We start from the raw sequence: 15,255 nt of genomic DNA on the forward strand, positions 1-15,255 counted from the left end.
TCCAGAGTTTCAGAAGTTTGTTCAAAGGAAGGCCCATTCTGTTTATAATTTTGAGAAACCTGTTGTCATGAAGGTAAGATTTTTAATTTTTAAAGGCTTATTTTTACATCTGATTTGATTGTATATATCATAGTTGCACTTTCATTAATTTTGAAACATTAGGTATTATCATAGGAATTTTATTCAAAACAGACCCAAAAAATCAATCTAAAAATGAAATGTTTGAATCATTCTGAAGAATGCAGCCAGTTCTTTTTACAGTTTTGGGGGTATACTGCCCTCTACTGTCTCTTCCTAGAACTGGCATCGTGCAAAGGATCTACTCGTTACAGTCATAACCCTATCCCTTTATACCTCTAAGGTTGGCTTTATAATCTCAGCAGTAAAAAGAGACCGAATGGGTCATTAAGAAAACAAAAAAGAATCTCATTGGCTGGTGAGGCTATACAGAGAAAGTTTTGTTAGGGGTGAGGCATGAGTTTTAAAATTTGAGGAACTTTATTCTAGCATACCATTGTCCACCAGAAATATGAGCCACATAATGTAATTTTAGATTTCCTAGTAGCAACAAAAAAGTAAAAAAAAAAAAGGTGAAATTAACTTGGACAGTAAATTTTATTTACTGTACCAAAATCTTTTGATCTATAGTCAATATAGAAAATTATTAATGAAGTTTTAAATTTTCTTTTGTGTTAAATCTTTGAAATTCTATGTGTTTACATTTAAAGCACATCTTAATTCACTGACTATTCATTGGAAATAATTGCTCTTTAGATTCCTTCAATTATTTTTTTTAGATTCCTTATTTAGCTGAAGTAGATTTACATTATGAAATTGTTTCAAACATACAAATTTTCTAAGTGTTAGTTTTTTAATTAAACTTAATAAAAATTAAATAAAATTAAAAATATTGTCCCACATTTCAAATGCTCAAGAGCCCCGTGTAGCTAGTGGTTACCTATTGGACAGCACAGCTCTAGAGGACTTTATGGGAAGAAACACCTTTTTTGATTTTTTTTAAGCAGTGGACCCATAACTTCTTTAGCATCCTTTATAAGGGATTAGTAGTCAATTTTATTTCTTACAGCAACCAAAAAATGTGAGATCAGGGCATTGCCATTTCTTCAAAACAATAGGAAAAGTATTTAGAATACTGGAGGTTGGTTTTTTCCTCCCTTCCTAATGTCCATATTTGTCTGATAGTCATAGCTTGTGGGAGTTGTATGAGTGGAAAGGTTTAGCTGAGCACTTAAATTTTTATGAGTAATTTGAAGCTGCTCATTTCTACCTTTTAATTAAATAAGAAAGTATTTTGCTACCTAGAAATACTTTAAATCTCCTCAGTTTTATTCAGCCAGTACCTGCAGCCTCTAGTATTTTCTCATTTTCAGAAATTAATGGTGTCTGAACTGTTTCTCTTTTCATCAGAAGAATTTTTATAGTACATAAAGAATATATCCCAACAGTATTTTTCACAATGAGGCTTAAGAATAGAAAGCTCATAATCTATTTCAGTGTCTCAGTATTTAATGGTTAGTAGTTTTTTTTTTTAATACATTAATAAAATACCTAAAACAACAAACATGGTTAGAAAAGACATAATACATGAATGTTAGAGGTGAGAGGAAGCAGACAGTAAAGAGCCCTGTTAAGGTGGGGAAGGTGAAAGAAAGGGACTTTCTGACGGGTTGTAGTGGTCTCTGTCAGACTTCTTAGGGAAACAGGAGCCTGTCTTTTCCTCCATACCTGTACCACTCTGCTGAATCATTTATTTATAGGGTTAGGTGAACAGGTGTACTCCTACAGGTCTTTCCTGGCTCCCTCTCTTTTTACAGCTGTATTAAATTTTTACACAGCAAAGTCTTACAAAGGTAGAAACAAAATGTAAAGGCGAATTTGAGTAACCTAGGCAATTAGTCAAAACGTACTGGTCTTATCAGATCTTAGGTTTTTATAGAGAACTAGAAACTGTTAACTTAAGTACTAGGAGGAGATATGACATAGAATGAGGTTAGGAACAAAAACCACGTTGTACAAACTGAATTAAGTTTGCCCTGTTTATATTCAGTGATGCAGGGACGGATAACTGTATATAGACACTGCCTCGTGTGATGTGTGAAGTTTTTATGAGGTTGATGAGAGTTGTTTCTGAACTTTACTGGTATCTATTAAGTTTTGTTTCCTGGTACTCTATTCCACAACTGACCAAAATCCTGACTGTTCTCTGAGTTAATGTTGTTTACTTTACTTCCCCTATTCAACCTAAACTATTTCTTTCATCTTTCAGGCCTTTGAACATTTACAACAATTAGAATTAATAAGGCCCATGGAAAGAACATCAGTAACTGCACAGAGGGAGTACCAGCTGATGAAACTACTTTTGGATAATACGCAAATTATGAATGCTTTGCAAAAATACCCTAACTGTCCTACAGATGTTAGGCAGTGGGCAACATCCTCCCTAAGCTGGTTATGAATATAACCATGGCTTCAGTTGTGGAGTTTCAGGCATACTTCTCTAAAGAATGTTGTCCTTCAACAAGATATGTTATTACATTTTCTTATATTTATAAAAATGTATTTTTGTATTTATGGGAGACTGTTACACATGTAGCATCGTGGCTGTGCCTTGCCTTTGAATCACGGCACATGAGCAGTTACATGATTTATAATTCCAGTAATTTAGATTATGTTGTAGGTAGTTGTTCAAAAAAATAAATATGACTATTTTAGGGGTTGAATCATATGCTTATTTAACACTTGTGAAGTATTTATGTGGTACATTTGAAGAGTTCATTTCAACCCAGCAGCCAGATGTTTTTACAAACCTTAAACAAAGCAGTAAAGAAACAATGGTAAGAGTTGAGGTGTAATGAGTAATCTTTTGGTCCTTTGGGAGGTGCTGCAGTTTTTCTGTATTCATGGAAATTTGGGATTCTGTCCCAGACCCAGGTCTTCTACTTCAGGAGACTGATCAGTTTGGCTAGAAGATGGTTTACACGGAAGAAACAAGCAAAAGGTTTGAACATTTTCTTCCAGGCTTCTTATAATATGGTACTCATACCATCTACAGAAGAATCTTTTGTAGCATGTTTTAAAATGCAGATTCTGGGGCCTGTTCTAGGGACTAGCATTTGTCTTTCTGACACAGGCAGTTTAGGGGATCCTGTGAACCCACCCCTACAGATAATGGAAAGTGTATGACGGTGCTAACTAAACCTGCTTGTATCAAAATGTGGAGCCCTAGGAGGGAGGAACGTGGGGATGGCAAAGCATCAGGAATCCATGAACTAATGCTGGTATATATTTAAAATGAAATTTAGTAAGCATTTGTTACGTGTTAGTGACTTCATTTATTTAAAAATATTTGATTGTCTATTATTTTCATGGAAGGTTTACTAAAGACAGACTCCCTATCCTTGTGCAGTTTGTAATCCTTTTAACTGTCAAAGACCTTACGATATTTAGTTACTGTTGTTTACAGGTGAGAAAACTAACACAGTAGTGGCCCTGTCCAGAGGATTGACAGACCCTGGAATTCAACTCATTTCGTTGACACCAAAACTCAGTAATGCGTTCCTTACCATGTATTTTTAAAAGTATACTCTAAACAACTATTTACGTGGTTTTTAAGAAGTATTGCGTTTAGAATGGAATATGAGATTTCTGTGCATAAAAATAGCTCTTTAGTAGTTGCAACCTGTTCTTTGTATACCGGCATTCTAAGTTTTCAGATCACTGTCATTTACTTTTCAGCAGTGTATTATGAAAACTAAGGCTTGCACCCTGGTTCTATGCAATAGTCTACAGATTTTTAGGAGATACTTCCCATGGTGGCATCACTATTACCAGAAGCAAGGATTTTGCACTTGAGCTAAGATTGTCCCTTTAAAAATTCTTCTCAACTGTTTAGAGAAGTACCCTCTGCTTAAAGGCACTGACCATAAAAGCACCCAAAGAACTGGCTTGAAGATTGCAAATTTTTATCAGCTTAAGATGCCACTAAAAGTTTGAGAGCCCTCACCTGCCTTACAGAAAATCCATCAATATCAGTGAAAGAGCTATGAAACACACTAGAAAAAGTAGGTTAGCAGAAGTCATACAAATGAAGCACGTGCCTACATTTCAAGGGCATTTTTTTCAGAGGAATGTTGATGTACCCCTTTCCACATTCCCTAATACAGAGAAGCTAAATATACTTAAAATTTTTTAAACTAACTTCATCTCTTAAATTGCTTAAACCATCATTAATAAAATAAAAACCAAATCTGAAAAAGCCCTAGTAAAAAGCTTTTGAGAATAATGTAAACAAATATGGCTTAAAGATATTTTCATTTACTAGAGGAGGAATGTAGCCTGTTAACAGCACAATCAAAAGACTGAAAACCAGGTGAGGAGGAATGTTTGCGCCATCAGTGCAGTTTTCACTCATGTGATTCCCTCCAGGTGCCCTACCAAAAACAGGATCTTATTAAGAAAAAAAGTCTTTACAATTTTGTGGACATGCATGTGAATGACTCTGAGGAGTTAAGAGCTCTTGGTCCAAACTTACCACATCATAATGCTATATGTGTTGATTATATACTATTAACTGTCTGAAGAATCTGTTTTGCAGAACAGCGCTGTGGAAACAGTTTCGGTCTTTCTGTAGAGATTCCTTGCAGATTCCACCATGGTTTGCATTTTCATTTGGTTTTAGAAGACAACGCAGTTTCTTTCAAACCACCATAACCTAAGTGTTGCCCTTTCCTTCACCTTTACCCCCTCAAAATTGAGAATCCATGGGTGTGAACTGTGACGCTCAGTGTGACAAGGTAGGGCTCTTCCACCCCCACTTTCTTCGAAAGTCACAGGATAAACGAAAGAATTTGCAACACTAAAAATGTAAATGAATGCTAGCTTCCTTGGTGATCTCTCTCACCGATTACCCTAAGTGAAAATACCAGAATTCTTCTGTTCAACTGGTAAACTAGTTATAGTTGGGAAGAGTAGTTTATGTCTTTGATGTCTATTACCTAAGCCACTTTTTTAAAATCTCCGTATGAAAAGACAAGGTAACTAAGGCCATTTAGCCTCTCTTAAAATTGGCAGGACCAACATATGTAGTTTAGTGGGAATACAATCTGCTTACACAACAAAGGAGGGAAATGCCACAACTGACAAACCTCCCTTTCACCTATCCCCATTCTTGCAAATCTCAAGGTGTAAGCCTCACTGTAAATTATAAAGCTACTGTTCCCCTCTTTAAGAACGTATAACTAAAGAAAAACTTCATATGCAAATCATACCATATTTATTTTTTTATTTAACTTGGGAATGGAATGGGGATAGCATACATTTTATTTGTACAATATTTAACAATCACTTACCCAAGGTGGGGTTTTTTGGGACTTTTTTTTTTCTTTTTTAACTTTTTGTTAAATACTTGCAGAAAAAATAGCAAGTACAATTTGACAGTAGTACAACAACCTGTGCCCAAAACACTGACAAGAAATACAGAGTAAAGCTAAAATAACTGTTTACCAATATTTTGAGAGGTAACAAATAGGATATGGGTTGAGACTGCATAAAAAATGTACTGCTGGTTGAATATCTGAGGTAAATGATGTTCAATCAAGATGCTACTTGTATCATTTTGCCCATAAATCAGTAAATAATTTTATGCACATTATACCAAATGTTCCTAAAAAGTAGTATTTTAAAAAGGTAAAAAAGAGAAACTGGAAAATATCCGTGGTGAAGCATTTTTTTAAAACAGTAATCAGTTTATTCCACTAAACTATCATCTGGCCAGGATTTTTCCCCTACCACCTGTATTTTACTTAAATGTAGCTGTTACCTAGGAGTGAGGAAAGGGGGAAGAACAGATTCTTTTTAGTTTCATGATATATGACTCATTTTTAAGTTATAAACTTTTTTTTTTTTTTCCTGATTGTATTTTCGAAACATCACCATGAAGGATAGTGCAAGTTCATGGGACCAACAATTGTGAGGCACAGTCTCTGTTCTGGAATTCACAAGGTACCTGTAATAAACATTCAAACAAGAATCACACATCACATGCTAAAAACTTCCTAGCATCTAAAATACATACAAGAGCTGTGCAGGGCATAAACTTCGAATAAAGCCAAACACTGGTTAATCCATCAGTCCTATGGCAGTTGATCATAAAGCATTCCTTACACGGAGATCTGGGCAAGGTAGAGAGTATAAGTTAGAGCAGCAGTTCTGATGGGTGTCATAAAGGCAAAATACAAGACGAATCATAAGGAGCACCATACACATGAGGAAAAAATTACTGGGGTCTCAGTGTACCCCAAAACAAATCATTTTTCTTTTTTTGATCTTTCTTTTTTTCAGTATCCCTAAGCTCAAAGTTTTTATTAACTTGCCCACTTACACTGACTGTAAACCAAACATGAAAATGCCCTGCAAAAGAAAGTTTCAACAAGACTAGGTATCAGGACAGGTAGTCACTGGAACATTCTTATTTTACTGCTTATAAAAAGTATTTTTCTGTCAATGTAATTCTCAAAAGGATACAGGTTTTAAAATTGGTTAGCTAGAGTTTTAAGTACAATACCCAGGATTTCTAAAAATTTTTTCTAACATGAAGAGAAAACTTTATTTTGTGAAAGTGGTCTTATAAAGTTTATCTCTAAGATTCACATAAGCCAAACATTCATCATAATATTCCCTTTTGTTTTCTTTTGATTTTTTTTTTAACTTTTAAAAACAAACAGGATTCTTCACAACAGGTAGAAATTAGTCTTCAGGAGATTAACAATTCTCATGTATGAACATTCTCATCATTTTCCCTTCTTAATTAGTTTCCAAGTGGAAGCAAAACCAAACCAAGAAATTGAGAAGCCAAGTACTTTTTGAAATAAAGGTGAACTCAACATTGAAATGGGAATTCTTAGAAATACAACAAAGCCTTGGGTACATTATGTGACCAAGAGCACAAAGTTCTGTATGGTGTGTGGCACAGACAACAATGCTGTTATTCTTCTTTCCCTCCCTGCTTAAAGGAGTCTTGTTGACCTATGTATTATTTATAAATAATATAATTTATTATTCCCAGAGATTAAGTGCATGTTTTATGTAAAATGTAGTGTACTGTGTGGTTAAATAGCCATTTGAAGAGAACACATTCACAGTGAGCTCCTGATAGTGACATGTAAAAACTTCTTTTATAAAATTAATGTATGGATTTTAAAATGACCTGACAAAAGTACATAGCATAATACTGGCTATTTGTTGGTCATCAGTAATCCAGAAATTCAGGAAATTAATGTTTTACTTTGGCCTATAAATTTGAGAAAGAATCCAATTATATTCTAATGTAATATTGTTTTGAAAAGCACTTTGGCACCTACCTACCGTCAATTCCATTTTCTTATCAAAGATAAGGCATGAACTATCCTAAACTAATATCAGGGTTAGTTGTAAAAGCAATTCGTGGGAGGAGGCTAAGCTATGTTACCTATATCAACATTGGTTACCTCTAAATGTCATTGCATATTTTAAGTTATAAGTTTAACTTGTTATCCCTGATTTGTTTTAAAGCAGTAACATCTGAAATCTGTGCTTAAAAATTTAAATCTCTATCCTAGGATAATTCTTGACATATCACAGACATCAAATATTACTCTGACAAGATGGCACCAAGCAGAAATATAGTGATAAAGTTACAAGTCTCGAAGCAGAGAGTGAGGAATTCTGGGTAATGACACTTCCTGAGGTGATCCTAAAACAGTGATAAAGAATGTCCCACACACTGTTTGGTGAAAAGAAATACACTACAATTTTACATATATAAATAGGAAAAAAAAATCTATTTTAAAAGAATAAAAATGAAGAGCTTTCCAGTGTTACAGCTCACTTTAAAAAATTTAAATCATGCTTTAAATTTTCAAATAGTCCCCAAGCACAGCACACCTAGAAAAATACGTAGGTAAGTATGCAACATTTTGGGAACTGGATATAAGATGAAGCTTTAAAATATGGGAGAAAGAGGGGAAAGACACCATTTTTTCATTTCAAAAAACAGCACTTTTTTTTCCTTAAATCACAAGCTAGCACAAGAAAAGCTAAAACACTGCTTTACGAATGGCCACTTACTGTTGGCACTAAGCGTAGCTTACCTTATTTCTTAAATAACACAGTGAATTTGTAATACCTTGTTACAAAACGGGTCAATTTATTATTCAAATTTTGTTAGTGTTTTCAATTTTATAATTTAGCAACCGTGGAACTGAGGTATACCTTGTTGAGGGAGGTTAAAGTAATGCTTGGAAGCCTCTTTACTGTACCCCACTTAGATGACTTTGTTTATGTACACAGAACAGCAGCACACTAAACATTCACAAGCTGTGTCATATTGGCATTACAATAGTCATTTATAGAAACACAACAGCAAATGCAATAAAAACAAGTTACCCTTTTTAAAATCTGAAATGAAAAGTTTTTGATTTAAAAAAAAATAGCAGTAGTTCATTTAAGGAATTAGTGTCTTCAGACAGACATTAAGAAATCTGATGTCAGTTTTCAAACACTTGATTAGCCAGGTCCAAAAAGATCCTTGATTTGGAGAGGGCCACATTCTTCATGTACACTTCTTCAAAAGTTTCTTTTTAGAGTTTGCAACTTTTCTCTTAGTCTCATGTCCTTCATGTCTCTGCTACAGGCAATGCCATTAAGTCTCCCAGAGCCACTTTTTGAAACGAGGGTCTTCTTTCTGAGATGTCCAGGAGACATCCTACTCATTTCACACGGAAAATAAACTGTATGCAGTTTCGTTAGCAGCTCCAGTTCAGAGTCCTGTTTCTCAGTGTGTACACATGGTGCAACCATCATAGACTAGATTCTTTGGGAGGAAAGTCAACATTTGTCACCATCGTGACCACTGTTACAATGTCCTCTGTGGTAATGATATTTGTTAGTCTTTGCATCTGAGTAATTCTTTCACCTACACATCCAGCTGATAACCTGGCTTCTGCATCGTGATCCCAACATTCTTCTATCGTTTCACAGAGCATTGCCATTCCCTAAAAAGGAAAAACACATTCAAACACCACATCAGTTTTTGTTTTCTATTAGGAAACAGACTAAAACTCTCACAAAGAAATTGCTATTTTTGTGGGTCGAAGAAAGTTTCAAGATTAGACAAGTTTGATATTTGTCAACATTCACTTTTGAGTATCTATTATATGCAGGCACATGGAGAAAAGCACTGAGAGAAATCAATGTTTTTTTCTGAGCATTGGGACTATCACAGCAGGTGATTTTTTTTCGAGTATAATTGCTTTACAATGTCATGTTAGTTTCTGCTGCACAGTGAAGTGAATCGGCCAATATGTATACATACATCCCCTCCCTCTTGGACCTCCCTCCCCCTGACCCAATCCTACCCATCTAGGTCTTCACAGAGCACCGTTTCTTTAATTCCAAAAATCCCTGACCATTGTTCATAAACCAGGTAATTTAAATGCTAACCTTTGAATTGTATTCAAAACCGAGGCTTTAAGAAGTTTACCAATTCTTATTGTTTTCTTAATATCAGCATTTCTACCTTGCAGTTAAAGTAGGAAAAAAGGTTCCAAAGCCAACCTTAAGGATTTTCTACCTGGCTCTATCCGTGTTTCTAGTTATATCTAGACCAAAATAACCAGGGCAGTTTTGTTCCACCCTTCACCTACCTAGTCTCTTAAGTTCTTAAGAACTTGAAAATCATCCAGTCCCAAGTCAAAATGCAAAAACTGTCATGGAGAGGAGAAAACTGGGCGCTTCACTTTCTTAAATGACCTGGGAAGGTGGTGATCAGCAAGCCTACCCGACTATCCGCAGGCTCAGAGCCAAGCACTCCTCCCCCTGGGAAGATCTCCAGATGGGGGGGGGGGGGGCACACTCATCTGCACAAGAAAGCCCACAGAGCTGAGTGCCCCAAGGCTCTGACCTCACCACCTCCCTCACCAGTGAACATAGCCTTAATTCTGTTGTTTCTAGAACTCTAGTTCAGAATATCCTGTATGAAGACCACCACCTCAGAAAACAAGAGAAATGTGCAGAGATATCAATCATTCCTCTGAAAAACATTTATTGGAAATTCAAGTGCAAAGCTAACTATATAACTTACAGCATGTTTCTGCCAATAATCTCTTAGAACAGGCCTCTTTTTTTTATGCACAACAACTTCCTGCATGTCTTCAAGAGAGGGATGCTGGCCAATTTCCTCCTCAAATGGCAACATGTATTCATCTACAGGTCCTGAAATGTAAAAAAAGGGGAAAAATCATTTTAATTCAAATCTTCCTAACTTCCAAACTGGAACAAGCTTTCTAAAACACACTCTGAATCACCTTTTCCCAACTGTCATATGCTATAGTGACAGGAGAGAAACAAACCCTCAACTGTACTTATACCGCAGTGTAACGCAAACTTTAGAGGAAATCAGAAAGTCTGTAATTTGGCTTGTAACTCTGCTAAGGACTGTGAAAGGAGCTTTATTACCTGTTGTATAAGGAATGCCTATCTCTATTTGTATATAGCACATAGGGAACCATGGATCTCTGCATATTAAGGACATAATAGCTCTTTAAGGTACCCACTCCTCTTGCAATTCAGATCAGACTGTAAACAGTAGTGCTTTCATCTCTGAAGATTTTGGGTTCGGTCTGCTATAACCATTTTTATTCTGACATGCCCAAACCCCCTACACACTCCACATGAGAAATTATGTACCCCAGAATCACACCTCTTCTCTGCCCTCACAGGAGCTGCCAGATAATTGTTTTTTTAAAAATCACAAATGTACTCTACAAAAAGGGTTCCCAACAAATCAGAATGTGCCTTCACAGACAAGCAAGATTTATTCTACGTGTTCCTTTTTTTCTTAGGCCTACGCAAATATGGAAATTCAGTTAGGAGTTCGTAATAACTAATAATTGATGAGCACTTATGCTGACCAGGAACTTTATATTATTTACTTCCATTTTATCTTCACAGAGTGAAGGTGGCATTACCCTATTTTACAGATAAGAAGTTCAAGAAAAAGTTCCATCATCTGCACAAGGGCATACAGCTGTTAAGTGATAGAGTTGGAATTTGAATCCACCTCAGTGACTCTAAAGTCTGTGCTTTCAATCACTAAACTGTCTCCCGTTGACAAAAATTGGTCGCTAATGAGCAATTTCAGTGACCAGATGTGTCTGTATATAGACATAAACCTTGTATAAGTTCTCAAAACACACCAAATACTCCTGCATAGAATATAAGTTATAAACAGCTGATCAAGAAGGAGGCCATCTAACTCAACCCTGTCTAAATAGAAGAATCCTTGATGGCTGGATAGTCAGTCTCTGCTGAAGCATTTCCAATCACTTAGAGTACTGACATTCTAAGGTGTCTATTTAACCCTTGCTACTCAAAGTGTGGTCCACAGGTCCAGCACTGGCACTGATGGGGTAGCTTTTGTAAGAAATGTAAATATCAGGCCCCACCTCAGACCTACCGAGTCAAAATCTGAATTTTAACAAGATTCCCAGGAGTTTGGTTTGCACGTTAAAGTTTGAGAATCACTGAACTGAACCATCAACAATTAGCCATCTAAAAAATTGAAAAGCACTTACGTTAGCAGTGTTCATACTGTCCCCTCTGCTTCAATTTCTGACTTGAATCAGAAATGCCTGACTCTGAAATTGAGTATTTCATAGCACATGCAAGGCATTTAAGAAATGTAAGCATCTTTCCTTATCCTATTCTTTTTCCATAAAAACTTCCCTGATAACCTCTCCTCCGCACCAACAAAGCAAGTCCTCACACCTCTAAGCTCCCATAACACTCCCTTAACATTTCTCAGGTATTAACATTCATCCAAAAACATCTGCCTATGCAGACAATTCATACTTACCTTACTCTGGAGTTAATTGTCCAGGATACATTTTATCACCTTAACTAAACTGTATATTACTTGTGTATCCCCTATAACACTACATCCAATTGGCTTGCTTTGGAGAGTTCATGTTAATGAAATTCTGAAGAAATATATTTTCCTGTAACATCTGCCATCTAACCTACTTGTGCCTCCATAAATGCACGCAATAAATGCATTTTTTCTTCCACTTTGAGCAAAAACACACTGAACAGCTTACTCTTCTTCCTATAGACTTCTAAAATTATATCCAAATTGCTTCAACCTTTCTTAGGTTCTGAATCCATTCCCACGCCAATTTTGGAAGAATGAATGGCTGTCCATTCCTGAGCACTTTCCACTAAATTCCCTTTAAAAGCAGAGTATCCCAAATCAAGTTTCATATACCAGAGGTAGTCTGTCCTACACTGAGAAACTTACAGTACTCAGAAAATATTCTTATAAACATAGGTTAAGATGGTTATAACTTTTATAAATTAAAGTTTTAAAAGATCAAACTAATTTACTTGGTTTGGGAGTTTAATAGGAAATTTGCCTTATATTCTCATATCCAAAAAAGTGTAGTATAATTGGAGAGAGTAGAGACCTTCTGAGGAGCACTAAAGACAGAATACCTACAACATTATAATTCTGTCATACTAGGAACATAATATGCAGGTTTATAATGAGTCAATCAATGTAAATATTTTTAGGACTTGAAAAGGACTTCAAGAACAAGGACTAGGAATCCCTTAGAACCAAGGTGATGTGCTAGGGAATGTAACTTATGTTCACAATAATGTTACATCAGATCAGACTTAACAAAGCTTTAAGGAGGCAGAATCTAACTTGTGCTGTAACACACACTCAGTTCTGGCTCATGGAGGATAGAATGGTAATTCAATCCATCACAGGAGGGCTGAACAGACAGCCTGAGTATCCTGGGAGGCAAAATCCCCCGACTCTGTGCACCTCCTCTCACCCAAGAGTTGACTTTAACTCTTAGGTGTCTCAGGACCCTCGTGATCTTACCAAAGTAGCAGCCCTCTCCCTGAATCTGGATCAGAGTTTCAAATCTTGATTTCACCACTTATCACTCTGCAACTAAAACAGACAAGCTATTTAATTTCTACTTAAAATTTGAGCATCAAATTCCTCACAACTGAGGTGATAATTACCTCCAAAGTTGTTTTAGGAAATAAGCTAAAAGTATGTAAAGTGCCCAGCAAAACATCTGGCAATGGTAATGGATCAATACGTATCAGTACCTTTCCTCTCCTGCCCTCCCCATCCCCTGCCTCCTGAATTTTCTTTATGCTACCACCTCTTGGAGTCTATTTTTAAAAAACTGTACTTTAAAATATTACCTTTGAGAGTAATCAACCCTTTTCATACATGTGTAGTAGGTACAGGTATACATATATATGTATATGTCTTTTAAAAAAATATATGTTCCCTTACCATCTGCAGCAGTACAGCGAGAAGCCAGTTCCCACAGGACTAATCCCATGGCGTACATATCTATCCTCAAAAATGCATCCCTTTGGAAGTTTATAGCACCCTCTAATACCTCTGGAGCCATATACCTTCGGGTACCAACCTGAAAAAGATGTTGAAAGCAAGCAGCACTTACTAACTTTGTGAACTAACATTTTATGATTTTGTAGAGAATCAAAACCAAGTGTGCTCTAATATTAGGTAAGATAACTAAATTATGGCTACCAGAATTTTATTCCATTTCAAGTAATACAACAGCCAAGACCCTGGAAACAGTGGATGCAACCATCAGTAGGAGGGACTGCTTAAATAAGTAAGAGTACTATGCAGCTCTTAAAAAAAACATGAGGTAAATCTATAAGGACAGATATGGAAAGATTTCCAAAAATACTGTAAGATGAAAACAGCAAAGAACAAAGCAGTATATATACTAAGATCCCTTCTGGATACACTTAATAGATATATCAACAGACATTATGCTGGTCTAGGCTTCGACTTTTTCCCCCTTCTGGAAGTAATCACAAGAAACTGAACAATGGTTATTTGTGGAGAGAGGATGGAACAGAGAAAAAAGGTTGTATACTTTTTAACTGTACATTGTTTGAAATGTATCTTTTTTTAAAAAATACTCCTTTTGAGAGTTTCTCTTTCTCTGTATGAAAAAAAAAAACCCTAATAAACATAAAATGAATTAGCCAAGTACAGGATGGATAAACTTTTTAAAGTTCTGTTTCCACAAAATCTATGTATTTGTTTCTTCATGAATTCTGTCTTAAATTCTTTATTGATATCTGTCCCTAACAATCTGGTATTTCTTAGTAATGTAACTATGGTTACTAAGCTAGCACAGCTAACTTTGGTTGGTGCTTGACAAGATTCATATATGAACACTTAATTTCTGTGAGATAGGTGGTTAGATTAATCCACTTGAGTTTAATAGGTCTAGGGAGCGGCCCAGATACTGGTATTTCCAAAAGCTCCATAGTTAAGTGACTATGATCTATAGACTAGAAATTGGGCAATTATCTGCAAATATATATATAAAGAGATGTTTAAGAAAAAACAAGGATAGATCACTAAGACAATGAAGTTCAAAAACCCGAAGTTTTTAATTCATTTAATAAGGAGAACACTTTAAAGAAAGCGTAAAAAGGTAGCTTTGCCTTTTTTGCTACTTTAAATAACTATTTTAATTGTACTGTAAGTAAGCTTTTCCCCAAAATCTGCTTTTCTCCTGAAGATAAATGTTATGCCTTCCAAAGTACTTCTTTTCTTATGAAATGATGACATCTTCCTTTTTAGTATAAAATGTCCTCTCTTTTATAAATTGATGATATTAGAGAAAAATGTTTTTTTTCCCCAGTGTTCTTTGCAATATAAAATATGCAATAACAAGCATTTTGAAACTTTCTGGTCCATGAAATCTAAAGTCAAGGAATCAGTGATGTATTATTCATTATTATATATGTAATTATTATGTATTATTAGTTATTTTTACCCTCATCATGTAAGCCAATCATGAGGGCATTAAAAGATATGAATGAAGGGAGATTAGTTCGGTGCTTCGCGATGACCTAGAGGGGTGGGATAGGGAGGGTGGGAGGGAGACTCAAGAGGGAGGGGATATGGGGACATGTGTATGCATATGGCTGATTCCTTTGTTGTGCAACAGAAACTAACACGGTATTGTGAAGCAATTATACTCCAATAAAGATCTATTTAAAAAAACTTGAAAAAAAAAAGATATGAATGAATCCCCAAATTCTTTTCTTAAAAAGGGGGGGAGGTTTATAAGGTACCAAAGGATTAAACTCTTCCCAAAATTTAGTCTTAAGGTAATCAGACAA

General features: G+C 35.6%; 2 protein-coding genes across 7 annotated transcripts in view; one reads left to right on the forward strand and one right to left on the reverse strand.

The window, feature by feature from the left end:
- Nucleotides 1–7,085, forward strand: part of ORC4 (origin recognition complex subunit 4) — a 100,384-nt gene extending 93,299 nt beyond the window's left edge. For 3 of the 4 annotated variants that reach the window (XM_032637485.1, XM_032637484.1, XM_032637486.1), the window contains 2 exons: nt 6–73; nt 2,288–2,863. In XM_032637485.1, coding sequence (XP_032493376.1) covers nt 6–73; nt 2,288–2,476 — 257 coding nt within the window. In that variant the 3' untranslated portion in view covers nt 2,477–2,863. Of the gene's footprint in view, nt 1–5; nt 74–2,287 lie in introns of all 4 variants that reach the window. The other variant, XM_032637487.1, reaches the window with a different exon arrangement.
- The window catches only part of ACVR2A (activin A receptor type 2A), an 87,146-nt gene continuing 77,173 nt past the window's right edge, over nt 5,283–15,255 (reverse strand). The window contains exons 9-11 of one of the 3 annotated variants that reach the window (XM_032637482.1): nt 13,373–13,511; nt 10,139–10,269; nt 5,283–9,050 (exon numbers count right to left, since the gene is read on the reverse strand). In XM_032637482.1, coding sequence (XP_032493373.1) covers nt 8,856–9,050; nt 10,139–10,269; nt 13,373–13,511 — 465 coding nt within the window. In that variant the 3' untranslated portion in view covers nt 5,283–8,855. Of the gene's footprint in view, nt 9,051–10,138; nt 13,016–13,372; nt 13,512–15,255 lie in introns of all 3 variants that reach the window. The other 2 variants (XR_004350726.1, XM_032637483.1) reach the window with 2 other exon arrangements.

The sequence above is a fragment of the Phocoena sinus genome, chromosome 7 (genome assembly GCF_008692025.1).
Source record: "Phocoena sinus isolate mPhoSin1 chromosome 7, mPhoSin1.pri, whole genome shotgun sequence".
NCBI lineage: Eukaryota > Metazoa > Chordata > Mammalia > Artiodactyla > Phocoenidae > Phocoena > Phocoena sinus.